The sequence below is a fragment of the Podarcis raffonei genome, chromosome W (assembly GCF_027172205.1).
Source record: "Podarcis raffonei isolate rPodRaf1 chromosome W, rPodRaf1.pri, whole genome shotgun sequence".
NCBI classification, from domain to species: domain Eukaryota; kingdom Metazoa; phylum Chordata; class Lepidosauria; order Squamata; family Lacertidae; genus Podarcis; species Podarcis raffonei.
The window spans coordinates 2,160,384-2,187,147 of NC_070620.1; the positions used below are offsets into that span (position 1 = coordinate 2,160,384).

The 26,764-nt window shown below is 45.8% G+C and overlaps 1 protein-coding gene across 4 annotated transcripts in view; it reads right to left on the reverse strand.

Annotated features, from left to right (window-relative positions):
- Window positions 1-630: 630 nt before the first annotated feature.
- LOC128406068 (FERM and PDZ domain-containing protein 3-like) overlaps window positions 631-26,764 on the reverse strand; it is a 74,103-nt gene continuing 47,969 nt past the window's right edge. For all 4 annotated transcript variants that reach the window (XM_053373111.1, XM_053373108.1, XM_053373110.1 and 1 more), the window contains 8 exons: window positions 7,093-7,212; window positions 6,666-6,802; window positions 5,911-6,028; window positions 5,726-5,815; window positions 5,134-5,313; window positions 4,348-4,477; window positions 3,127-3,684; window positions 631-2,879 (listed from right to left, as the gene is read on the reverse strand). In XM_053373111.1, the coding sequence (XP_053229086.1) occupies window positions 1,447-2,879; window positions 3,127-3,684; window positions 4,348-4,477; window positions 5,134-5,313; window positions 5,726-5,815; window positions 5,911-6,028; window positions 6,666-6,802; window positions 7,093-7,212 (2,766 nt within the window). In that variant the 3' untranslated portion in view covers window positions 631-1,446. The remainder of the gene's footprint in view (window positions 2,880-3,126; window positions 3,685-4,347; window positions 4,478-5,133; window positions 5,314-5,725; window positions 5,816-5,910; window positions 6,029-6,665; window positions 6,803-7,092; window positions 7,213-26,764) is intronic.

Genomic DNA, 26,764 nt, shown 5'->3' on the forward strand with positions numbered 1-26,764 from the left:
TCTGTCAGGTCTTCAGGTACCCAAATACAGACGGTCTTTTACCCTCGCCAGATTTAACATTCTCCCTTCTGCCTTACTTCAGGGCAGATTTGAGGGTAAACCATACATAGCACAGGTCTGCCCTTGTGGCTCGTTGGAAGTTGAAACTGCTTCACATGTACTATTACGTTGTCGTCTTTATGAGGATATACGTTTGACTTTTATTACACCTGTTTTGCAAAAGTCCAGGAAAGAATCGGAATACCATAGTTTAAAACTACTGCTAGAGGACAAGAATCCCAAGACTACATTAAATGTAGCTAAATTCTGTGCGTCTGCAATCAATTGCAGGAAGCAAGTGGTATCCCATAATGACCAAACCCCCAAATGTTAATTACAGGGGGCACGCTAATAATTAATTTTAATTTTTTATATTTAAATCCTTGTTATATTCATATTGTCCCTTGTATTTCTGATATTTTTTATGATCTATGATATTGTGTGTGTTGACGCTGGTCTGTGACCGTATTAATAAATTCATTCATTCATTATGGATTAATATTAATTAATATTGTTTAGGAATAGTCCATATTTTAAAATAAATATTATTAATTTTTTTTAGGGGGTGAGAGATGTCACAAACACAAGATCGATATGAAGATTTGTGTATTGGCATAAATTTGCATATAAGTTTCACATCTTTCTACATAGACAATGTAATTTCCATATATCTATACATATATAGTCTTTATTATGAATGATATATACAGGCATGTAAAATAAGGGAGGTTCTCTGTGTCCAGGGGGAACCCCAATGGTCATCCAGTCCAACCCCGGGCAAGGCCACCTCAGTGCCAATCATTGCAATGGGTGGAGTCATCTGATTGTCTCCCGGCTTCCTCCTTTCCTTCGTCCCTCCCTCCATTTTTCCATTCTTCCCTGTTTCCTTCGTCCCGCCATCCCTTTGTCCTTCCTGTCTACCTACCTACCTACCTACCTTCCTTCCTTTGTCCCTCCCTCCATTTTTCTGTTCTTCCTTCCCTGTTTCCTTCCTTCCTTCCCTCCTTCCTTCCTTCCTTCCTTTGTCCCTCCTTCCTTTTCTCTGTTCTTCCTTCCCCATTTCCTTCCTTCCTTCCTTCTTCCCTTACTCCCTTCCTCTTTTCTTCCTTACTTCTTTCCTTCATTCCTCCCTCCCTTTCTCTCTTCTTCCTTCCTTCTTTCTTTCCTTTGTTCCTTCGTCCCTTCGTCCTCCCTCCCTTTCTCTGTCCTTCCTTCCTTCTTTCCTTCCTTTGCCAATCCTTGTGACGGGTGAGGTCACCCGACCGCCTCCTGGCTTTCAGAGCCGGGGGGGGGGGGGGTTGGACTAGATGACCGCTGGGGTCAGCAGACGGAGCCCTGGGCAGCTCAGCGAGAACGGCCTCCTCGTCACATTTCCCTCAACATCCTCTCGGTGGGCCGCCGGTCCCGTCAATGGGCGCCCGGCTCCTCGCCCACCTGCCTGGCTGCCGACTCCTCCGCCGCCCTCACCAGGGCTACGTAGTTCCTCGCCACCTCCTCCACCTGGGCCAGCAGCACCCGCCGCCACACCTCTTTGCCTGCCGCCCCCGCCACCGTCTCCACCAACCGCACCAGCACCCGGAAGCTCCTGGCGACAGCTGGCAGCAGCTGCGCCGGGCTCTTCTCAGTGCTCGCCACCTGCTGGCAGGCAGCCCTCAGCTCTCTGAAGGCCAGCGCCAGCTCCTGCCGCCCCTCATCCGGCGCCAGCACCCCGTTTCCCCCTGCCACCGCCGCCGCACACTGCTGCAGGGCGCTCAGCAGCTGCTCGGCGTCGAGCCTCACCGCCGAGAACCCACCGGGGAAGGCATACTCCCGGTCGCGCAGCTCCTTGATGCGCTCAAGGCTTGACGCCACCCGCAAGTTGATCTCCTGTGTCTGGGACACGGCGCCTGGGATTGGCAGCACTGAGTAGCACAGCTCGTCAGCCTCGTTGACTGCCTGCGCCGAGAAGCAGGAGGGAACCAAGCAGCAGCCCTCTCCACCCGGCGCCAGTTGCCGTGGGCACACTTCCTCCGGGAAACACGGCGTCAGGTGCTTATCCAGCGCCGGATTGCCCTCTTCTGGAATGGCCCCTTCCCCACCGGTGTGGCGCCACAGCTTCTCGTAGCAGGCCGCTGCCACCGCCACACACTCGGTGCCCAGACAGGAGGCGCTCTTTTCCGTGTCTCTCGGCTCCGGGCTACTCTGGACTTGCGCCACCTGCTGTGGGCAACTCTCCCTCCCTCGACAGTTGCACTGCGACACACTGGGTGCTGTCGGCACAGGGCCAGCACCTGCTGGGCAGACAAAGCCCTCCAGCGCCGGACCCTTCAGGAGCTGCTCCAGAAACTCCAGCTCGAACTGCTTTACTTTGCGGAGCTGCGCCCGGCGCTCGTCCGTCTCCTGTTTGAGCCGCGCCAGGAACGTCGCGGAGAAGAACTTACGGAAGCGGAACGCCGGCCGGGGTACCTGCGGGTGCGCCGGGACATCTGGGTCCTCTCCTTGCAGCACCTCGAGTTCGAGATCAGGCGCTTCCCAGGGCGGGGGAACCATAGCATATCTCCGAATCCTCTCTGCCGCCGGCTGGCAGCTCTCTGTCTCCTTCTGGGGATGCTCGGGTTTGGGGTTTGAGGGGCAAGCCTGGGCGCTGGGACTTGGTTCGGCCTCGGCGAACTGCACTGGCGAGGACCTCCCGGTCTTCGCTGGTGAAGTGGGCGCCCCGCAGCCTCGCAAGCAGAAAGCTAGCTCCTTCTGGGCCAGGAAGCCGTCCCGGTTGACCCCCTGCGCCAGGAAGTAGGTGGTGTTCGGGGAAGCGGCGGCATCATGGCTGCAGTCGGGGTCAAGGGTGGCCAGGACGATGAGATCTGGAGAAACCACATGGGGCGGGAGCGTTAGGATGTTGAATAACAACGCTATCCCTAATCCCTGTCCCTAACTCCTATCGCTATCTCTAACCCTTATCCCTAACCCTAATAATAATAATAACGCTAGTCCTAATTACTATCCCTATCTTGAACCCTTATCCCTAACCCCAATAATAATAATAATAATAATAATAACCCTATTCCTAATCTCTATCCCAGGGGGTGGGCTCGACGCCCTCTTTAATACCTGTCGCCGGCGCCAGCAACCTGTTCTCCGCCTCTGCCAGGGCTTCCAGGGCCTGCAGGGTGGACACCAGCGCCTCGTCGAGATCCTGGGCTCGTTCCCGGACCGTTCGGGACCCTGGTGAGGCTGCCTGGACGAAGGTCACCGGGAGCTGGCGCCCACCATCCTCACTTGGTGCCGCCCACCAGCACCGGGCGTCGTCCTCGTCAGAGCTGTTGTCGCCGAAGCCAGGTGGCGGTGCCGCGATGGCTGGGGCAGCGCCGGGGTCGTCCTCGTCGCCCTCGCTACCCGGCAGTGGCAGCACCGTCAGGTCCAGGCCAGCACAGCCGAGGCTCCCTCCAGGACCGTCCACTGAGCGGGTTCGGGTGCGCTGGGCACCGCAGTCCTCACCCTTGGCGCCCGGGAGTTTCAGCACAGGGTCCGATTTGGTCCTGGGCTGGGTTTCCTCATAGCCAAAGATACGGTTCTGGTTGAGGTCGGGGTGGTGGCGGCGCGGCAGTTCTGCCGGCGCAGCGGTGCGGTTGCTGCCAGCACTACGGTTCCCAGACTCCTTCTCTCTGCCTGGAAAAGGAGAGAGAGCAAGCGGAGGGTGAGTTTGGTTGACGGGGAAGGGGCTCTGGGGTTGTATAGCCCAACTCTCTTCACCCAGGATGGAAAGAAGCTGTCCTGGGGCCTGATTCGAACCTGGAATCTCCCGTTTGTCCATAGGGCATTCATATTTTCTGTTGTTGTTGCTATTGACATCTCCATTCTCAGCGGAGAAATGTAAAAGCATGATTGTTGTTGTTTTCTTGTTATTGCTGTTATTGTTGCTGTTATTTAGAGTGAAATGAAAGAGTAAAATTTAGGAGAAATGAAAGAGTAAAATTGTTGTTTTCTTGTTGTTATTACTTACGTCTCTATGCTCAGCGGAGAAATGTAAAAGCATTGATGTTGTTTTGTTGTTGTTATTTAGGATACGCCTATTTTCATAGGAGAAATGTAAGGGTGCTATTGTTGTTGTTGTTATTAAGATTGTCCCTATTTTGTTGGAGAAATGTAAGGGTGCTATTGTTGTTGTTGTTATTAAGATTGTCCCTATTTTGTTGGAGAAATGTAAGAGTAAATATAAAAACAACAACAACAATAGGGACCCAGGCTGGCTTCCCTCAATCCAGAATTTCATCCCCTCCAGAAAAATCCGGCATCTCGGCTGCTTGGAATTTCCCTTGCTTGGAAACATACCTGCCTTGGTCATGGGAGGCGGTGCGACCAGGAAGAGCGTCTTCCTGGAGTTGGCCAGTAGGTGGCAGTATCCGGAAATGAGGCCAGCAAAATTGGTGGCTTCCGGCCACTCCATCAGAAGCACCAGTGGCTGGGGAGAGAAGTAGTATTAGAATCATAAAATCATAAAATATTTATCATTATTATTAATGGAATAATAGGACCATACAATATTCTAGTTTATTACTATGTTATTATTCTCATCATAGTAAAACCCAAATACAGTGGTACCTCGGGTTACATACGCTTAAGGTTACATGTGCTTCAGGTTACAGACTCTGCGAACCCAGAAATAGTACCTCGGGTTAAGAACTTTGCTTCAGGATGGGATCAGAAATCGTGCTCTGGCAGCACGGCGGCAGCAGGAGGCCCCATTAGCTAAAGTGGTACTTCAGGTTAAGAACAGTTTCAGGTTAAGAACGGACCTCCGGAACGAATTAAGTACTTAACCCGAGGTACCACTGTATTATTTAAATGAAAAATCTGTTTTAAATGAAAAAAATCTGATCTAAATAATAAAAATCCAATTTAAATCAAAATCTGAATTAAATCGAAAGAATCTGATATAAATCGAAAGAATCAGAATTTTTTAAAAATGTGCTTTAAATAGAAAAAATCTGTTTAAATAAAAAATCTGTGCATAAAAATGTGATTGAAAATTTCAAAAATCTGATTATTATTTTTTTTTTTAAAAAAAGAAAATCCAAGTGACGGAATGGCCCCTAGATGGCCCTCCAGCCTGCTCACCTTGGCGTCCACGATGCCAGTCTCCACCCTTGCCACGCCCAGGTTCTCCCGGAAGAGTTGGACTCTGCTGATCTGGCTGAATTCGCACAGGACGGTGGTCAAGTTGGTGTGGAGGTCAATGACGTGGCTCACGCCGTGGCGGGGGCCCACCAGAATGGTGGGCGCCGCGTCTTGGCCGTCCTACGAGAGTCAAAATAGTCATACTTGAACCTGGAACCCAGAATACAAACCCAGAACCAGAACTGAACCAGGAACCAGAACCTGGAACCTGGAACCTGGAACCAGAATCCAAGCCCGGAACTCTAACCAAACTGAACTGGAAACAAGAACCGGAAACCGGAAACCAGAACCTGGAACCAGAATCCAGGAACTGGAACTGAACCAGAAACTGGAACTGAAACCAGAATCTGAGCCCGGAACCCTAACCGAACTGAACTGGAAACCAGAACCAGGAACTGGAAACCAAAACTGGAAACCGGAACCCAGAATACGAACCCAGAACCCAGAACTGGGAACCAGAAAACAAAACCTGGCACCAGAATCTGAGCCAGGAAACCGAAACCGAAACCAAACCAGAACCCAGAACCCCTACCATCCCGACGGTCTGGAAGATGACGCCGGAGAAGTTGGGTAGCCGGTCGAGGAGGCGCAGGTACTTGAGCTTGGCCCGGGTGGGGGAGACCTGCGAGGAGAGAATCGGGGGACCCCTGGGGTCATCCAGCCTGACCCCGGGTTTGAGGCGGAGTTAGGGTCCCGCCCCGGGGGTTAGGGTCCCACCTGGCTGCTGCGCCGCTGGTGTGACTTCAGCTGATGTGAGAGCGACCGGCGCAGGAGCTTGTCCTTGGTTGCCGGCAACAGAGAGGGAGGCAAGAAGGGCTCCAGACCCCACTCCTTCCTGGGGAGAAAGAGGAAAGGCACGCACTCCAACTTACTTCCTCCCTCCCTCCCTCCCTCCCTTTCTCTTTCCTTAATTCCTTCCTTCCTTCAGTTCTTCCTTCCTTCTTTCCTTCCTTCATTCCTCCCTCCCTTTCTCTATCCTCCCTCCCTTTCTCTGTCCTTCCTTCCTCCCTCCCTCCCTCCCTTTCTTTGTTCTTTCTTTCTTGTTTCCCTCATTTCTTTCTCTATTCTTCCTTCAAATCCAGAGTTTGGATTTGATATCCTGTTTTATTACTACCTGAAGGAGTCTCAAAGCGGCTAACATTCTCCTTTCCCTTCCTCCCCCACAACAAACACTCTGTGAGGTGAGAGAGTTCAGAGAGAAGTGTGACTAGCCCAAGGTCACCCAGGAGCTGCATGTGGAGGAGCAGAGACGCAAACCCGGTTCACCAGATTAAGAGTCTACCACTCTTAACCACTACACCACACTGGCTCTCAAGGAAGGAAGGAAGGAAGGAAGGACAGAGAAAGGGAGAGAGGGAGGAAGAACAGAAGGGGGGAGGGAGGGAGGAAAGAAGGAAGGACAATTTGCTGTCCTGGGTGAGGGAACGGATTGGTCTGGATGACCCTCAGTGTTCCCCCTGGAACTCACTCACTCGATGTTTCTGAGTGCCACCTTGTGGCAGGGACGGGCAGCTGAGACGGTGATGTAGATGTGTAGAGCTGTCAGGACCAGAAGCAAATCCGGATCGGGGTGGGTGCCAAACCGCTCCCGGATGATGTCGTTGCGGCTCTGGAGGGGGAAGGAGAAACATCACCTAGAGCTGAGAGCAGGGGGCTGGGAAGCAGCGCCTAGTGGTTAGAGTGGGGGGGCTGAGAGCACTAGTGAGCTGGAAGCAGGGTCTAGTGCTTACCCACAGCAAAATATTATTATTATTATTATTATTATTATTATTATTATTATTATTATTATTTATACCCCACTCCTTGGAGGGGCAGTGAGGACCACTAGGCAGAGCAGCCAGCTAGAAAGAAGGAAGGATTGGGACCCTCTAACCACACATTCATACACACACCGCTGACCTGGATGTAGAGGTATTCGAAGGCAGCGGCGTCTCGCTGCAGCAGCTCAACGGGGTCTTTGGGATAGAAGCTGACCCGAAAAAGGCATCGCATGCCTTGGTAGTGGGTCCGTTGAACGACCTGGGGGGGGGGAGGAAGGAGAGCTCTGGCAAGCGGGGTGGGCTATATGACCCTGGGGTCACTTTCCCCGTCAATCCTAGTAAGATTTAGGAGGGAGGAAAGAAGGGAGAGCGGGATGAAGGAAGGAAGGAAGAACAGAGGAAGGGAGGGAGGAAAGAGAAATGGAGAAAGGGACAAAGGAAGGAAGGACAGAGAAAGGGAGGGAGGAAAGAAGGAAGGAAAAAAGGAAGGAAGGAAAGAGAAAGGGAGAGAGGGACAAAGGAAGGAAGGAAGGACAGAGAAAGGGAGGGAGGGACAAAGGAAGGAAGGAAGGAAGGAAGGAAGGAAGGAAGGAGAAAGGAAGGGAAGAAAGAAGGAAAGAAGGAAGGAAGGAAAGGGAGAGCGGGACAAAGGAAGGAAGGAAGGAAAGAAAGAACGAAGGAAGGAAGTACAGAGAAAGGGAGAACGGGACAAAGGAAGGAAGGAAGGAAGGAAGGAAGGAAGGACAGAGAAAGGGAGGGAGGAGGGGATGAAGGAAGGAAGGACAGAGAAAGGGAGGGAGGAAAGAAGGAAGGAAGGAAAGTAAGAAAGAAAAAGGAAGAGAGGAAGGAAGGGCAGAGAAAGGGAGAGAGGGACAAAGGAAGGAAGGTCAGGGAGGGAGGGAAGAAGGGAAGAAGGAAGGAAGGATGGACAGAGAAAAGGAGGGGGAAAGAAGGAAGGAAGGAGAGAGAAAGGCAGGGAAGAAATAGAAAGGGAGAGTGTCATGAAGGAAGGAAGGAAGGAAGGAAGGAAGGAAGGAAGGAAGGACAGAGAAAGAGAGGGAGGGAGGACAGAGAAAGGGAGGAAGGAAGGAAGGACAGAGGAAGGGAGGGAGAGAGAAAGGGAGGGAGGGACGAAGGAAGGAAGGAAACAAGGAAGGAAGAACGGAAAGGGAGGGAGGGAGGGAGGGACAAAGGAAGGAAGGAAGGACAGAGAATGGGAAGGAGGAAAGAAGGAAGGAAGGAAAGAACAAAGGAAGTACAGAGAAAGGGAGAGCAGGACAAAGGAAGGAAGGAAGGACAGATAAAGGGAGGGAGGAGGAAGGGAGGAAGGACAGAGAAAGGGAGGGAGGAAAGAAGGAAGGAAGGAGGGAAGAAAGAAAATGGGAGAGAGGGACAAAGGAAGAAAGCATGGCAGGAAGTAAGGGAGGAATGACAGAGAAAGGGAGGGAGGGACGAAGGAAGGAAGGATGGAAGGAAGGAAGTAAAAAGAAAGGGAGAGAGGGACAAAGGAAAGAAGCAAGCAAACAAGGACAGAGAAAGGGAGGGAGGCAGGAAGGAAGGAAGGACAGAGAAAGGGAGGGGAAAGAAGGAAGGATGGATGGAAGGAAAGAAAGAAAAAGGGAGAGAGGAAGGAAGGAAGGAAGAAGAGAGAAAGGGAGAAGGGACAAAGGAAGTAAGTAAGGGAGGACAGAGAAAGGGAGGGAGGGAGGAGAAAGGGAGGGAGGGAAGAGGGAAGGAAGGACTGAGAAAGGGAGGGAGGGAGGACAGAGAAAGGGCGGGAGGAAAGAAAGAAGGAAGGGACAAAGGAAGGGAAAAAGGGATAGAGGGACAAAGGAAGGAAAGACGGCAGTAATGAAGGAGGACAGAGGAAGGGAGGGAGCAACAAAGAAGAAAGGAAGGAAAGAGAAAAGGAGGAAGGAAGGAAGGAAGGAAGGAAGGAAGGAAGGAAGGAAGGAAGGACAGAGAAAGGAAGGGAGGATAGGGAAATGCAGGGAGGATAGAAGGAAAAAAAGAAAGAAGAAAGGACAGAGAATGGGAGGGAGGAAAAAAGGAAGGAAGTGGGGAAGGAAGGAAGGAAAGAACGAAGGAAGTACAGAGAAAGGGAGAGTGGGAAAAGGGTGGGAGGAAAGCAGGAAGGTAGGAAGGACAGAGAAAGGGAGGAAAGAAAGACGGAAGGAACGAAGGAAGGAAAGAAAGAAAAAGGGAGAGAGAGACAAAGGAAGAAAGGACGGCAGGAAGTAAGGAAGGAAAGAAAAAGGAAGAGAGGAACAAAGCAAGCAAGGAAGGAAGGATAGGAAGGGAAGGAAGAAGGATGGAAGGACAGAGAAAGGGAGGGACGGAGGACGGAAGGAAGGACAGAGAAAGGGAGGGGGGAAAGAAGGAAAGAAAGAGAAATGGAGAGCGGGAGAATGGAAGGAAGGAAGGACAGAGAAAGAGAGGGAGGGAAGGAGGACAGAGAAAGGGAGGGAGGAAAGAAAGAAAGAAGGGAGAAAGGAAAGAAGGATGGACGGTAAGAGAAACGGAGAGAGGGGTAAAGGGAGGGAGGGAGGGAGGGAGGAAGGACAGAGAATGGGAGGGAGGAAATAAGGAAGGATCGAAGGAAGGAAAGAAAAAGGGAGAGAGGGACAAAGGAAGGAAGGATGGCAGGAAGTAAGAAGGAAGGACAGAGGAAGGGAGGGAGCGACGAAGGAAAGAAGGAAGGAAGGACAGAGAAAGGGAAGGAGGAAAGAGGGAAGGAAGCATGGAAAGAGAAAAGGAGAGTGGGATAAAGGAAGGAAGGAAGGAGAGAAGGAAGGAAGGAAGGAAGGAAAGAAGGACGGACCGAAAACGGGAGGGAAGGATGAAGGAAAGAAAGAAGGGAGGGAGGAAAGAAGAAAGGAAGCAAGCAAAGAAGGAAGGAAGGATGGATGGATGGAAGGAAGGAAGGTAGGACAGAGAAAAGGAGGAAGGGCTGAAGGAAGGAAGCAAAGAAGGAAGCGAAGGAAGGAAGGAGTGAAGGAAGGACAGAGAAAGGGAGGACGGAAGGAAGGACAGAAGTAAGGAAGGACGGAAGGAAGGAACAACAGAGAAAGGGAGGGAGTGATGAAGGAAAGAAGGAAGGGAGGAATGAAGGAAGAAAGGATATAGAAAGGGAGGGAGGGACTTAGGAAAGAAGGAAGGAAGAAGAGAGAAAGAAGAAGGAAAAGGACGGAAGGAAGGAAGGAAGGAAGGAAGGAAGAACAGAAGGGAGTGAGGAAAGAAGGAAGGAATTAAGGAAGGAAGGAAAGAAAGAAAGGGAAAGGGAGAGACGGAGGAAGGAAGGAAGGAAGGAAGGAAGGAAGGAAGGAAGGAAGGAAGGAAAGAAAAGGTAGGTAGGTAGGTAGGTAGGTAGGAAGGACAGAGAAAGGGAGGGCCGACCGAAGGAAAAAGGGAAGGAAGGACAGAGAAAGGGAGGGAGCGAGGGAGGAAGGAAGGAAGGAGAGAGAATGGGAGAGTGGGAGAAACCAAGGAAGGAAGGAAGGAAGGAAGGAAGGAAGGAAGGAAGGAAGGAAGGAAGGAAGGAAGGACAGAGAAAGGGAGGGAGGAAAGACAGAAGGAGGGAAGGAAGCAAGGAAGGAGGGAGGGAAGGAGGGAAGGAAGGATAGGGAAAGGGAGGGAGGAACGAAGGAGAGAAGGAAGGAAGGAAGGAAGGAGAGAAGGAAAGATGGAAGGAAGGAAGGAATTAAAGAAAGAAAGAAAGAAAAAGGGAGAGTCTGTGAGTAAGGTGAATCTGCTGCCAAAGATGCGACGAGAAGGAGGAGGAGTATCAGGAAGATTGGATTAAATTTAATGATCACTTAGTTAAATATGTTAAGTTAAGTTAACTGAAAACAGCTTGCAGATACTTAATTGGTTTAGGATTTAGTGTTAAGTGATGAATTAATATGTTTAATTTCATAATGTGAAGATCTAAGGATGTTAATGCTTAAGTTAAATTATATAAGAACTGTGATTTGGAAAACCATTAAAAGGACATGCAATGAAATTCAACCAAGGGGAAGCGAGGAAGTCACTTAGCAATGTTAATAAGTGTAATTTTTAATAAGGCTATGATTTATGTTTGTTTGTCTTATGTGTCTGTTTGTTTATAATGTGAAAACCAATAAAAATTTTGGAAAAAAAAGAAAGAAAAAGGGAGAGAGGGACAAAGGAAAGCAGGAGGGAAGGACAGAGAAAGGGAGGGAGGGAGGGAGGGAGGGAGGGAGGGAGGGAGGGAGGGAGGAAGGAAGGAAGGAAGGAAGGAAGGAAGGAAGGAAGGAAGGAAGGAAGGAAGGACAGAGAAAGGGAGGGATGGAGGGAGGGGGGAAGGAAGAAAGGAAGGACAGAGGAAGGGAGGAAAGGAGGAAGGGAAGAGCGAAGGAAGGAAGGAAGGAAGGAAGGAAGGAAGGAAGGAAGGAAGGAAGGAAGGAAACAGAAATGGAGAGTGGAAGGAAGGAAGGGAGGACAGAGAAAGGGAGGCAGATACAAAGGGATGAAGGAAGGAAGGAGAGAAGGACAGAGAAAGGGAGGAAGGGAGGGGAAAAGGAAGGAAGGAAGGAAGGAAGGAGGGAGGGAGGGAGGGAAGGAAGGAGGGAGAGATTAAGGGATCAAGGACAGAGAAAGGGAGGGAGGAAAAAAGAAAGGAAGGAAGGAATGAAATAGGGAGAGAGGGACAAAGGAAGGAAGGAGGGATGGAAGGAAGGAAGGAAGGAAGGAAGAACAAAGAAGGGAAGAATGGACAAAGTAAAGAAGGAAGGAAGGAAGCAAAGAAGGAAGCAAAGAAGCAAAGAAGGAAGGACAGGAAAAGGGAGGAAGGAAGGAGGGAGGGACAAAGGAAAGATGGAAAGAAGCAAGCAAGGAAGTACGGAAGTAAAGCAAGAAAGAAAAAGGGAGAGAGTGACAAAGGAAGGCAGGGGAACAAAGGAAGGATAGGAGGAAGGGAGGAAGGAAAGAAGGAAGGAAGGAAGGAGGGAGGGAAGGTCAGAGAAAGGAAGGAAGGAGGGAGAAAGGTAGAAAAGGACAAACGAAAGATGGAAGGAAGGAAGGAGGGAAGGAAGGAAGGAAAGAAAGAAAAATGGAGAGACGAACAAAGGAAGGAAGGAAGGACAGAGAAAGGGAGGGAGGAAAGAAGGAAGGAAGGAAGGAAGGAGGGAGGGAGGGAGGGAGGGAGGGAGGGAGGGAGGGACAGAGAAAAAGAGGGACGGAGGAAGAATGGAAAGAGGAAGGAAGGAAGGAAGGAAGGAAGGAAGGGCAGAGGAAGGGAGGAATGGACGAAGTAAGGAAGAAGGAAGGAAGTACAGAGAAAGGGAGGGAGGGATGAAGGAAGGGAGGAAGGAAGGAGGGAATGAAGGAAGGACAGAGAAAGGAAGGGAGAAAAGGAGGAAGGACGGAAGGAAGGAGGACGGAAGGAAGGACCGAAGTAAAGAAAGAATAAAAAGGGAGAGAGGGAGAAAGGAAGGAAGGAGGAAAGGACAAAGAAAGGGAAGAAGGGAAGGAAGGAAGGAAGGAAGGAAGGAAGGAAGGAAGGAAGGAAGGAGAGAGAAAATGAGGGAAGGAGGGAAGGAGGAAGGAAGTACAGACAAAGGGAGGGACGAAGGGAGGGAGGGAGGGAGGGAGGGAGGGAGGGAGGAAGGAAGGAAGGAAGGAAGGAAGGAAGGAAGGAAGGAAGGAAGGAAGGAAGGGGAGAAGAATAGAGAAAGGGAGGAAGGGAAAGAGGAAGGAAGGAAGCAAAGAAGGAAGGAAGGACAGAGAAAAATAGGGAGGGAGGGATGAAGGAAGCATGGAAAGAAGGAAGGAAGCATGGAAAGAACGAAGTAAGGACAGAAATGGGAGGGAGAGCACTTCTGGTTGGTAGCCCGGTAATGGTAGACAGGAGTTCTTTTGGCTGAAAAAGCCCCAGCGCAGTGAAGCAAGGGGAGACCTCAAGAGCGACGCGGTGCCCCCCCAAACCTCAGATCGGGGGAGAAAGGGAGGGAGGAAGGAAAGAAGGAAGGAGGGAAGGAAGGACAGAAAGGGAGGAAAGAAGGAAGCAAGGAAGGAAGGAAGGAAGGAAAGAGAAAGTGAGAGAGGGGGGAAGGGGGAAGGGAGGGAGGAAGGACAGGGGAAGGAAGGAAGAAATGAAAGAAAGAAAAAGAGGGAAGATGGATAAAGGAAGGAAGGAAGCAAAGAAGGAAGGAAGGTATGAAAAAGGGAGAGAGGGACAACAAAAGGAAGGAAGGAAGCCCAGAGAAAGGGAGGGAGGAAAGAAGGAAAGAAAGAAGGAAGGAAGTACAGAGAAAGGGAGCGAGGGATGAAGGAAAGAAGGAAGGAAGGACGGAAAAAGAAAGGGAGAGAGGGATAAAGGAAGGAAGGAAGGAAGGAAAGAGAAAGGAATGGAGGGACGAAGGAACGAGGGAAGGATGGACCAAAGGAAGGAAGAAATGAAGGAAAGAAAGAGAATGGGAGAGTGGGAGAAATGAAGGAAGAACGAAGGAAGGAAAGAAGGATATAGAAAGGGAGGATCGGAAAAAGGATGGAAGAAAAGAAAGAAATTAAAAGGGAGAGAGGGAAAAAGGAAGGAAGGAGGGAAGGACAGAGAAAGGGAGCGACACAGGAAAGTAGGAAGGAAGGAAGCTAAGAAGGAAGGATGGAAGGACGGAAGGAAGAACAGAGAAAGGGCGGGAGGATGAAAGAAGGAAGGGAAGGAAGGAAAGAAGGAAGGAAGGGAGGAAGGAGGCAAGGAAGGACAGAGAAAGGGAGGCAGGGACAAAGGGAGGAAAAATGAGGGAAGCAGAGAAGGATAGACATAGGGAGGAAGGGAAGGAGGAAACAAGGAAGGAAAGAAGGAAGGAAGCAAAGAAGGAAGGAAGGAAGGAAAGAAAAAGGAAGAGAGGAACAAAGGAAGGAAAGAAGGAAGGATGGAAGGACAGAGAAAGGGAGGGAGGGAGGGAGGGGCGAAGTAAAGAAGGAGGGAAGGAAGGAAGCAAAGAAGGAAGGATGGAAGGACAGAAGGAAGGAATAACAGAGGACTGGAATTTTCCAATTCTAAAGATAAGACTCTGGGACTGTGGAAGTGACCTTGAAGGGCTTAAGTGTTATGGCAGATGGAAAAGAAAAAATAGATCTGCCAATTCAAGACAAAACAACAAGGTCTGGGAAGTCTTGGCAGCGAAGAGCTTCTACATCTGGCCCTCCTGCTTCATCTGTGGCTGTATTAACGCACTCTAAACCAAAAGGAATGATTTCAGAAGAGGCTTTGGCACTTGCATTGAGTAAGATAAATGAATCAATGGAACAAATGAATAGAAAATTAGATCAAAACACACAAAAATTAGATCAAAATACGCAAAGCATAAATCAGAACACACAAAGTATAAACAGTTTGGGACAAAAAGTTAATTCAAATACAGAAGCTATTGAGAAATTGATTCAGGAGTCAAACTCAATTCGACAGATCGCAGAGGAAGTCAAGGAAAAGGTTGTGGCTGTGGAAGCGAAGGTAACTCAATTGGAAACAGAGAGAGTTCCAGACCTAGAGAAGCAACTGGAGGATCATAAGTTGGCGCTTTCTATGATTGAACTCAAGGAAAAACAGATAAATTTGAGAATTAGAGCTGTACCTGAACTGGAAAAGAGCTCTTTGTCAGAGTTTCTTACGCAGGGATTTGTAGACTGCTGGGACTTGGATTTGGGAAAAGAGGAGTTTAAAATCGTGAGGGCCTTTAGACTTGGAAGAGGAGGGAAGAAGGAGAAGAACAGACTAAGAGACTGTTTGATTACCCTCCGATCTAAAGAAGAGAGAGACAAAATTCTGGGCTGGCACTACGAGAAGACTTTGGTAATACATCAGTCAAGAGTGGAAATATTTAAAGATATCCCAAAACATCTTCTGGACAACATCGCCACCAACAGAAGAGGAGCAAGCATTGGGTGCAGGTGGGGGGACACCAAAGTAATCATACGATGGCGCTGCAGGTCTTGAGTTGGAATGTTAATGGACTGAACTCCCCTGAAAGGAGGAGGAGAGTATTTCATTTATTGAAAAAAGAACATTTGGACTTGATTTGTTTACAAGAAACACATGTGATAAGGCTACACAGGAAGTTATTGATTAATAAAAGATTAGGCCAAGAATTTATTTCATCGGATAAAGTTAAAAAAAGAGGAGTGGTCATTTACGCAAAGGAGAGCCTATCACCAAAATTTATATTTAAAGATAATCAAGGAAGATTTGTTGCAATTGAAATCCAAACGCAAGGAGAAAATTTTTTGATAGTAGGTATCTATGCACCAAATGAAGGAAAATCGGAATTCTTCAAGAAGTTACATGAGACTCTGATGGACTATATGGATTACAATATGATTTTGATGGGAGATATGAATGGTGTGGTGTCTACAAATATGGACAAGGCACAGAGACAGGTAGTCACCAAGGATGGAAGACTACCAAAAACTTTCTTTGATATGACAGAAAATATGGATTTAGTTGATATCTGGAGAACGAAGAACCCCTTGGGAAGAGAGGGAACCTTCTTCTCTGAGGCTAAAATGACATGGACAAGAATTGACCAAATCTGGGTAACGAGAGGACTGGCTCCGAAGACCAGCAAAGTGGAAATTTGCCCCAAAACCTGCTCCGACCATAATGCTGTGAAGATGGAAATGAAATTGACGCCAATTGATTCTTTTAGATGGAGGATGAATGATACTCTGTTTAGGAGTGAAGAATTTACGAAGAAGGCCCAAAAAACTTTGAGAGACTACTTCGAGATAAATATGAACACTACTGTGGAAAAAAGAGTAATTTGGGATGCAAGTAAAGCGGTCATGAGAGGATTTTTGATACAACAGAATGCAATTAAGAAGAGAATTCAAAATGAGAAAAAAGACAAAATTCTGGAAAAAATAAAGGAAGGAGAGAAGAAATTGAGAGTGAAACCAAAGTCGCAGGAGATTTTGAAAGAGATAAAGTTATATCAAGTACAATACATGAAAATGATGAATCAGGAAATAGAATGGAAGATTAAACAGATTCAAAAGACATTTGAATCGGCAAATAAGTGTGGGAAATTGTTGGCATGGCAAATGAAAAAAAGACAAAAACTTAACATCATCACGAATTTGGAAGTGGAAGGAAAGATTATACAGAATCCAGTGGAAATTAGAAAGTGCTTCCAGAGGTATTTTAAACAACTATATACACAGGAGAAACAGAAAGAAATGGACATCGATAAATTTTTGAAAAGGAATGGATTACAACAAATTTCCCAAGAAAATAAGCTAATGTTGAATTATAAAATAACGGAACAGGAAGTAGAAGGGGCTATTCAGAATATGCAACTGGGTAAATCTCCAGGGCCGGATGGACTGACTTCAAGCTATTATAGATCTTTGAAAGAATGGTTAATACAACCTTTAAAGGAAGTCTGCAATGAAATATTGGAAGGGAAAAGGGCACCAGAGTCGTGGAAGGAAGCTTACATCACACTTATACCGAAAACAGAGACTGAAAAGGCACAGCTTAAGAACTACCGCCCCATATCATTGCTTAATGTGGATTATAAAATTTTCACAGATATTTTGGCTAAAAGATTAAAAAAGGTGTTAGCAGAAGAAATTCATAAAGACCAAGCGGGCTTTCTCCCGGGCAGACACTTGTCTCACAATACGAGGAATATAATTAACATTTTAGAAAAATTACAAGTGAAGATTAATACTAAAGCAGTTTTGATATTTGTGGACGCGGAGAAAGCCTTTGACAACATTTCTTGGAGTTTTATGAAGAAGAATTTATTGGGGATGGGGGTTGGTCAAGGTTTTGGAAACGGTATAGGTGCAATTTATTCAGAACAGAAGGCCAAACTAATTGTAAATAATGTGGTGACGGAAGAATTTAAGATTGAGAAAGGAACACGACAAGGTTGCCCAATCTCTCCATTACTTTTTATATCGGTCCTGGAGGTTTTGTTAAATATGATTAGAAGGGACCAATCGGTAAAAGGTATACAAGTGGGAGCTAAACAGTACAAATTGAAAGCATTTGCAGATGATCTGGTATTGACTTTACAGGAGCCAGAATCTAGTACCAAAAGAGTATTAGAACTGATTCAAGAATTTGGTCAGGTTGCAGGTTTTAAGTTGAATAAGACGAAAACTAAGGTTCTAGAGAAGAATCTAACTGAGATTGAGAGAGATAAGTTTCAGAAGGAGACAGGATTGACACTGGTTAAGAAAGTGAAATATTTAGGGGTTAACATGACTGCTAAGAATGTGAATTTATTTAAGGATAACTATGAAAAATGTTGGACTGAAGTGAAAAAGGATTTAGAAATATGGTCAAGTTTGAAGTTATCGTTGCCGAATTGCTGTGATAAAAATGAATGTATTGCCAAGAATGCTGTTTTTGTTTCAAACATTGCAAATTTTGGACAAAATGGACTGTTTCAAGAAGTGGCAAAGAGATATCTCTAGATTTGTCTGGCAGGGCAAGAAGCCTCGTATAAAATTTAAGATATTAACTGATGCTAAAGAAAGAGGTGGATTTGCCCCGTCAGACCTTAAACTTTATTATGAATCAGCCGCTTTTTGTTGGCTGAAAGAATGGATGCTTCTTGAAAATACCGACGTGTTGGATTTGGAAGGTTTTAATAATGTATTTGGTTGGCATGCATATTTGTGGTATGATAAGGTTAAAGCACATAAAGCGTTTAAAAACCATATTGTCAGGAAAGCACTGTTTAATGTCTGGATAAGATACAAAGATTTGTTAGAAAATAAAACCCCGAGATGGCTGTCACCAATGGAAGCAAAGGCTCAGAAAAAGCTCAATATGGAGGCCAAATGGCCGAAGTATTGGGAAATTCTGGAGCAAGAGGGAGATAGACTAAAACTGCAGAGTTTTGAAAAATTAAAAAATAGAGTGCGAGATTGGCTCCATTACTATCAAATAATGGAGGCATATAACTTGGACAAAAAATTAGGCTTTCAGGTGGAAAAATCAAAATTGGAAACAGAATTGTTAGATTCTAAAGTTAAGAATTTGTCAAAAATGTATAACTTGTTGTTGAAATGGAATACTCAAGATGAAACGGTGAAATCTGCCATGATTAAATGGGCACAAGATGTTGGACATAATATTATGATGGCAGACTGGGAACAGTTATGGACCACTGGTATCAAGTTTACGGCATGTAATGCCTTAAAAGAGACTTTAATGAAAATGATTTACAGGTGGTACATAACACCAGTCAAGCTTGCAAACATTTACCATTTGCCCGATAATAAATGTTGGAAATGTAATGAAACTGAAGGTACATTCTTTCACCTTTGGTGGACATGCCCAAAGATTAAGGCATTCTGGGAGATGATCTATAATGAAATGAAAAAGGTATTTAAATATACCTTCCTGAAGAAACCAGAGGCCTTTCTCCTGGGCATGGTCGGCCAATTGGTGCCAAAGAAGGATAGAACCTTTTTTATGTATGCTACAACAGCAGCAAGAATACTTATCGCAAAGCATTGGAAGACACAAGATTTACCCACCAGGGAAGAATGGAAGATGAAGCTGATGGACTACATGGAACTGGCGGAAATGACTGGCAGAATCCGAGACCAGGGAGAAGAGTCGGTGGAAGAAGATTGGAAAAAATTTAAAGTATATTTACAAAAATATAGCAAAATTAATGAATGTTAGAAGGATGCTGGAATGAAGTTACATGGTTTTAGCAGAAATGTTATAAAGAATTAAGTAAAAATGGATTGTAATGGGTTAAAGTGTAAAATTTAAGGTCAGATTGGGTTAAGGTAAATTATAGAACAAAAATTGAGAAAGATGGAAAGGATTTGCTGAAATAGCTAATTTGAATTAGAATACAAAAAAGGGAGGTGCAAGGAGGTCGATGAAACAAGTAAATGAAAGACAAAGTTATGGAAATACTGGATGTGTTTTTAAATGTTTTTGTTTTTAAATGTTTTTTTATTGTTGTGCTGTATTGCTTTTTTTATTTTGCTTTTTATTTTTTGATGTATTGTAACTTCTTATTGTTTTTCTTGTTCTTTTTTTGTAATTGTTAAACTTTTAATAAATATCTTTTAAAAAAAAGAAGGAAGGAAGAACAGAGAAAGGGAGAGGGATGAAGGAAAGAAGAAGGGAGGAAGGAGGGAAGGAAGGACAGAGAAAGGGAGGGAGAAAAGGAAAGAAGGAAGAAAGAAAGGAGGGAAGGAAGGACAGAGAAAGGGGACACGGAAAGGATGGAAGTAAAGAAAGAAAGGAAAAGGGAGAGAGGGACAAAAAAGGAAGGAGGGAAGGAAGTACAGAGAAAGGGAGGGAGGGACGAAGGAAAAAAGGATGGAAGGAAATAAGAAAAGGACAGAGACAGGGAGGAAGAAAGGAAGGAGAATGGGAGAGTGGGAGAAACGAAGGAAGGAAGGAAGTACAGAGAAAGGGAGGGAGGATTGAGGGAGAGAAGGAAGGAAGCAAGGAAGGAAGGAAGGAAGGAAGGAGAGAGAAAGGGAAGGAGGAAGTGAGGAAAGTTAGAGAAAGGGAGCTAGGGAGGGAGGGAGGGAGGGAGGGAGGGAGGAAGGAAGGAAGGAAGGAAGGAAGGAAGGAAAGAGAAAGGGAGGGACGAAGGAAAGAAGTAAGGAAGATTAGAAAAAGGGAGGTAGGGACGAAGGAACGAGGAACGGAAGGATAGAGAAAGGAAGGATGGAAGAAAGCAAGAAAGGAAGGACACAAGAAAGGACGGAAGGAAGGAAGAAATGACAGAGAAAGGGAGGGAGGAAAGAAGGAAGGAAGGAAGGAAAGAGAAAGGGAGAGAGGGAGAAAGGGAGGAAGGAAGGACGGGATGGAAGGAAGGAAGGACAGAAGGAAGGAAGAACAGAGAAAGGGAGGGGGTTGAAGGAAAGAAGGGAGGGACGGAGGGAGGTGGGAAGGGAGGGAGGGAGGGAGGAAGGAAGGACGAAAGTAAAGAAAGAAAGAAAAAAAGGGAGAAATGGACAAAGGAAGGAAGGACAGAGGAAGGGAGGGAGGGAGGAAGGAAGGAGGGAAGGACAGAGAAACGGAGGATGGAAGGAAGGATGGAAGGATGGAAGTAAAGAATGAAAGAAAAAGGGAGAGAAGGACGAAGGAAGGCAGGAAGGAGGAAAGGGCCGAGAAAGGAAGGGAGGAAAGAAGGAAAGAAGGAAGGAAGGAAGGAAGGAAGGAAGGAAGGAAGGAAGGAAGGAAGGAAAAAGGGAGAGAGGGAGAAAGGGAGGAAGGAAGGACGGGATGGAAGGAAGGAAGGACAGAAAGAAGGAAGAACAGAGAAAGGGAGGGGGATGAAGGAAAGAAGGGAGGGACGGAGGGAGGGAGGGAGGTGGGAAGGGAGGGAGGGAGGAAGGAAGGACAGAGAAAATGATGGAGGGAGGCAGGAAGGAAAGAAGGAAGGAAGGAGAGAGGGAGGGGAGGGAGGATAGAGAAAAAGAGGGAGGGATTGAGGAGATCGAAGCAAGCAAGTAAGCACAGAAAAAGGAAAGGAAGGAAGGAAGGCAAGACAAAGAAAGGAAGGCAGGGACAAAGGAGGGAGGGAGGGAAGGAAGTACAGAGAAAGGGAGGGAGGGACGAAGGAAGGAAGGAAGGAAGGAAGGAAGGAAGGAAGGAAGGAAGGAGTGAAGGAAGGACAGCGAAAGGGAGGGAGGGTCGAAGGGAAGAAGGATGGAAGGAAATAAGGAAGGACAGAGAAAGTTAAGTTATTAACAGATGCGAAAGAAAGATGGGGCTTTGCTCTGCCAGACCTGAAATTATATTATGAAGCATCATGCCTCTGTTGGTTAAAGGACTGGATAAAATTAGAAAATGGAGAGTTGTTAGATTTGGAAGGTTTTGACAACAGATTCGGTTGGCATGCATATTTATGGTGTGAAAAGAAGAAAATACATAAAGGTTTTGAAAACCACATTTTCCGTAGATCGCTTATAGAAATATGGGATAGGTATAAAAACCTATTAGAACCAAAACTTCCTCACTGGCTATCTCCATTAGAGGTGATGAGTGTCAAAAAGATCAATATGAGGGGGAGATGGATAACATATGGAGAGTTGATAATTAAAGAAGGAGGAAAATGGAAAATGAAACCGTATGAAGAGGTAAAAGAGTATGTATATGATTGGTTGCATTATTATCAGATTAATGAAATGTTTAAAAAGGATTTTAAAGAGTGCGGTTATGTGGAAAAGGATTCAAAATTTCAAACAGAAATACTAAGTAACGATTATAAAATTTTATCAAAAATGTATAAATTGTTGCTGGAATGGTATACAAAAGATGAAGAAGTTAAATCGGTGATGGTACATTGGGCCAGAGATTTTGGATATACAGTGGTGCCCCACAAGATGAATGCCTCGCAAGACGAAAAACTCGCTAGATGAAAGGGTTTTCTGAGCTGCTTCGCAAGACGAATTTCCCTATGGGCTTGCTTCGCAAGACGAAAAAAATTCTGGGTTTGAATTTCTGTGTGGTGGGTGGCTGGGGGAACAGTTGGGGAGGGGTTTGCAAGAATCTGGAAGCTTGTGTGGTTTTTTTTCTGCATTTTTATGATTTTCTGTGACCATTGGGCCACTCTGCTGTTTTTTTTAAAAAAAATCTGGATTTGAATTTCTGTGTGCTGGGTGACTGGGGGAACAGTTGGGGAGGGGTTTGCAAGAATCTGGAAGCTTGTGTGTTTTTTTCTGCATTTTTATGATTTTTTGTGACCATTGGGCCACTCTGCTGTTTTTTTTAAAAAAATTCTGGGTTTGAATTTCTGTGTGCTGGGTGGCTGGGGGAACAGTTGGGGAGCGGTTTGCAAGAATCTGGAAGCTTGTGTGGTTTTTTTCTGCATTTTTATGATTTTCTGTGACCATTGGGCCACTCTGCTGTTTTTTTAAAAAAAATCTGGGTTTGAATTTTGAAATGCTCTTTACAGTATGTGTGACTTTAAAGAGCACTTAATAAACTCTTGTTGTACCAAATTTGGCTTTGTTTGGACTTTTTTTGACCATAGGAACGCATTAATTGATTTTCAATGCATTCCTATGGGAAACCGTGCTTCGCAAGACGAAAAATTCGCTAGACGAAAAAACTCGCGGAACGAATTAATTTCGTCTTGCGAGGCACCACTGTAATATACAATTTGATGATTGGACAAAACTATGGAATGAAAGATTAAGATTTATGGCATGTACTGCGTTAAAGGAAAATGTTATGAAAATGGTATATAGATGGTATATCACACCAGTAAAACTGGCAAAAATGTACAAAACGTAATAAGTGTTGGAAGTGTAAAGAAAAAGAAGGGACATTTTATCATATGTGGTGGGAATGTAAAAAAGTGAAAGGCTTCTGGGAAATGATTTATAATGAATTGAAAAAGATGTTGAAATATACATTTGTTAAGAAACCGGAGGCCTTACTTTTAGGAATTGTAGGAAATGAAATATGTAAAATAGACTGTAAACTTTTCCAATACGCAGTAACAGCGGCAAGAATACTCCTGGCCCAAAAATGGAAACAGGAAGAATTACCGATGGTTGAAGAATGGAGATCGAAATTGACGGACTTTGCAGAACTGGATAAACTAACAGGGAAGATTCGATATTTGCGAGACCAGAAGTTCATCGAGGACTGGGGAAAATTTACAGATTATCTGAAAAGTATATGTGATGAACAGACAACGCTTGTAGGTTTTCAAGATGTTCTGTGAAAATATGAGGAATATTGTAAAAAAGGGAATAAGACTGGGGAGGATATATTCTAAAGGCAATATCAAAATTAGAAAATGTGTAAAACAAATAAATAAAATGGAAGATTGGCAGAGAAACTGAGGGAAGTAAAAAAAAAGATTATGTGATAAATTCTGATAATGGTTGTATAAATTTGTATTTGAAAATGAATAAAAATATTATTTAAAAAAAGAAAGGGGGGAGGAAAGAAGGAAGGAAGGAAGGACAGGAAGCAAGCTAGGAAGGAAGGAAGGAAGGAAGGAAGGAAGGAAGGAAGGGGGAGAAAGGGAGAGAGGGAAGGACAAAGGAAGGAAGGAGGAAAGGACCGAGAAAGGGAGGGAGAAAAGATGGAAAGAAGGGAGCAAGGAAGGAAGGAAGGAAAGAGAAAGAGAAAGGGAGAGAGGGAGGAAGGGAAGAAGGAAGGAAGGAAGGAAGGACAAGGGAAGGGAGGATGGAAGGAAGGAAGGAAAGTAGGACAGAGAAAGTGAGGGAGGGCTGAAGGAAAGAAGGATGGAAGGAAATCAGGAAGGAAGGACAGAGAAAGGGAGGGAGGAAAGAAGAAAAGAAGGAAGGAAGGAACGAAGGAAGGAAGGAGGGAAGGAAGGAAGGACAGAGAAAAAGAGGGAGGGAGGGAAGAAGGAAGGAGGGAGGGAGGGAGGGAGGAAGGACAGAGAAAGGGAGGGAGGGAGGATAGGAAGGAGGGAGGGAGATAAGGAAGACCTGAGAAAAAAAGAGAGGGAGGGAAGGAAAGAAGGATAGAGAAAGGGAGGGAGGGAGGGAGGGAAGAAGGGAGGAAGGAACGAAGGAACGAAGGAAGCAAAAAAGGAAGGAAGGACAGAGAAAGGGAGGCAGGGACAAAGGGAGGAACAATGAAGGAAGTAGAGAAGGATAGAGAAAGGGAAGGAGGAAACAAGGAAGGAAAGTAGGAAGGAAGCAAAGTAGGAAGGAAGGAAAGAAAAAGGAAGAGAGGAACAAAGGAAGGAAAGAAGGAAGGAAGGACGGACAGAGAAAGGGAGGGAGGGAAGAAGAAAAGAAGGAAGGAACAACTAACAAAGGAGGCAAGGAAGGAAGGACAGACAAGAGAAAAAGGGGGAGGGAGGGAAGAAGGAAGGAAGGAGGGAATGACAGAGAAAGGGAGGGAGGAAAGAAGGAAGGAAGAAGGCCGGGAAGGAAGGAAGTTAGGAGAAAGGGAGGGAGGGAGGGAGGGAGGGAGGAAGGAAGGAAGAAGGACAGGGAAAGGGAGGGAGGGACTGACGAAGGAACGAGGGAAGGAAGGACAGAGACAGGGAGGAAGGAAGGAAGGAGAATGGGAGAGTGGAAGAAACGAAGGAAGGAAGGAAGTACAGAGAAAGGGAGGGAGGGCCATCCAGAACATGCACTTAGGTAAATCTCCAGGACCAGATGGTTTGACTTCAAGATATTACAGATCTTTGAAAGAATGGTTAATACAACCATTGAAGGAAGTCTGTAATGAAATATTGGAAGGGAGACAGGCACCAGAGTCGTGGAAGGAAGTTTACATTACACTTATACCGAAAATAGAGACTGAAAAGACACAGCTCAAGAACTACCGCCCTATATCGCTGCTTAATGTGGATTACAAAATTTTTGCAGATATTTTGGAAATAAGTCGCTGTACAGCTTAGCTAGAGCGGATCTAAAGAGAGGTATCCGTGTAGCAAAGGAGGCATATAGACAGCGGCTGGAGAATCATCTACAAAGTAACAACACCAGGCAGGTGTGGCAAGGTGTACAAGAATTAACAGGGTATAAATCCAAGGATTCCCTGGCAGACGAGGGAGGGGCATCCCTCGCAGAGGATTTGAATGCCTTTTTTGCCCGTTTTGAAGTAACATCTGCAGCAACACCTGCTGAGGCTTTACCACCACCACCATCACTCCCTGTGAAGGCTTTGCCATCATCACCACCATCACCATCATCAGTACAAAGGAATGTAGTAGTCTCTGTGGAAAAAGAAGAGATGAGGAAGGTGTTGAAGGGAATCAACCCAAGGAAGGCCGCAGGGCCAGATGGGGTAGCTGGAAGGGTATTGAGAGACTGTGCAGATCAACTAGCAGGAGTTTTCACTGGGATTTTAAATCGATCCCTAGCCCAGGCTATTGTTCCATCCTGCCTAAAGTCCTCTATTATCGTTCCAATAGCAAAAAAATCTAACCCGGAAGATCTGAATGACTTTCGTCCAGTAGCACTCACACCTATAATCATGAAGTGCTTTGAAAAGCTGGTACGAAATTATGTCATTGCCTGCCTACCAGAGGGACTGGACACATTCCAATTTGCTTATAAAACGAAAAGATCGACAGAGGACGCTGTGGCGATTGCCCTCCATGCCGTCCTTGCACATTTGGAGCAGCGGGGGGGTTATGCCAGACTGCTTTTTTTAGATTTCAGCTCGGCATTTAATACCATTCTACCACAACGTCTGATGTCTAAACTGGAAGATCTGGGGCTTCCGTTATCACTTTGTGGGTGGATATTGCACTTTTTGTCAGACCGCTCCCAGAGGGTTTGGTTGGGCCCTTATACCTCTAATATGCTTAAGACTAACACAGGAACACCACAGGAACACCGCTCCTTTATATTCTCTACACGTACGATTGTGTCGCTGCTCACCCTAGTAATAGGGTTGTCAAATTTGCAGATGACACAACTGTGATTGGGCTCATCCCTGAAAGGGAGGGTGAAACGGATTGTAGAGATGAGGTGGAGCGGCTGACAGAGTGGTGCAGAGCTAACAACTTGCTCATAAATACAAGGAAGACAAAGGAGCTTGTGGTGGACTTCAGGAGACAGAAGAGCAATGTCCAGCCACTTTTGATTGATGGGGTCTGTGTGGAGAGGGTAACAACGTTCAGATTTTTGGGCATTGAATTACAAGAGGATCTGTCCTGGAGTGTCAACACAAGGGGGCTTGTGAAGAAGACGCAGCAGAGACTGTACTTTTTGAGAATTCTAAGGAAAAACCATCTTCCGCAGAAACTGCTGCTTGCCTTCTATCACTGTGCCATTGAGAGCGTGCTCACTTATGGCTTATGTGTGTGGTACGGAAGCTGTACTACCCAGGACAGGATGGGGTTGTGCAGAGTTGTTAAGGCAGCAGAGAGCATTGTTGGCTGCCCACTCTCCACCTTAGAGCAGATTTATGCCACAAGGTGCCATAGGAAGGCACTGGACATAGTAAAAGATCCATCGCATCCTGGTCACTGTCTCTTCGAGCTCCTGCCGTCGGGACGGAGATACAGGACGATGAAGACAAGAACGAGCCGTCTTAAGAACAGCTTCTTCTCCAGAGCGATCTCGGCCCTGAATGGGAAGCCTGGACTTTGAAAGTCATCTAATCTTCCTTGCTGTACTATACTGTATTGTTTTAATTAGTGTTTTTATGGAGCAGTCAAGTAATTTCGTTGTCCCCGAGAGGGGGTAATGACAATAAAGATATTAAATTAAAATTAAATTAAAATTAAAAATTAAATTAAAAGATTAAAAAAGGTGTTAGCAGAAGAAATTCATAAAGACCAAGCGGGCTTTCTCCCGGGCAGACATTTGTCCGACAATACGAGGAATATAATTAATATTCTAGAAAAACTACAAGTGAATATCAATACTAAGGCAGTCTTGATATTTGTGGATGCAGAGAAAGCCTTTGACAACATTTCATGGAGTTTTATGAAGAAGAATCTACAGGGGATGGGGGTAGGTCAAGGTTTTGAAAATGGTATAGGTGCAATTTATTCAGAACAAAAGGCAAAATTAATTGTGCACAATGTGGTGACAGAAGAGTTTAAGATTGAGAAAGGGACACGACAAGGTTGCCCAATTTCTCCATTGCTCTTTATATCGGTCCTTGAGGTTTTGCTAAATATGATTAGAAAGGACCAAGAGGTTAAAGGTATACAAGTGGGAGCTAAACAGTACAAACTGAAAGCATTTGCTGATGACTTAGTATTGACTTTACAGGAGCCAGAACCTAGTACTAAAAGGGTATTGGAACTGATTCAAGAATTTGGACAGGTAGCAGGTTTTAAGTTGAATAAGATGAAAACTAAGGTTTTAGAGAAAAATTTAACTGTGAATGAGAG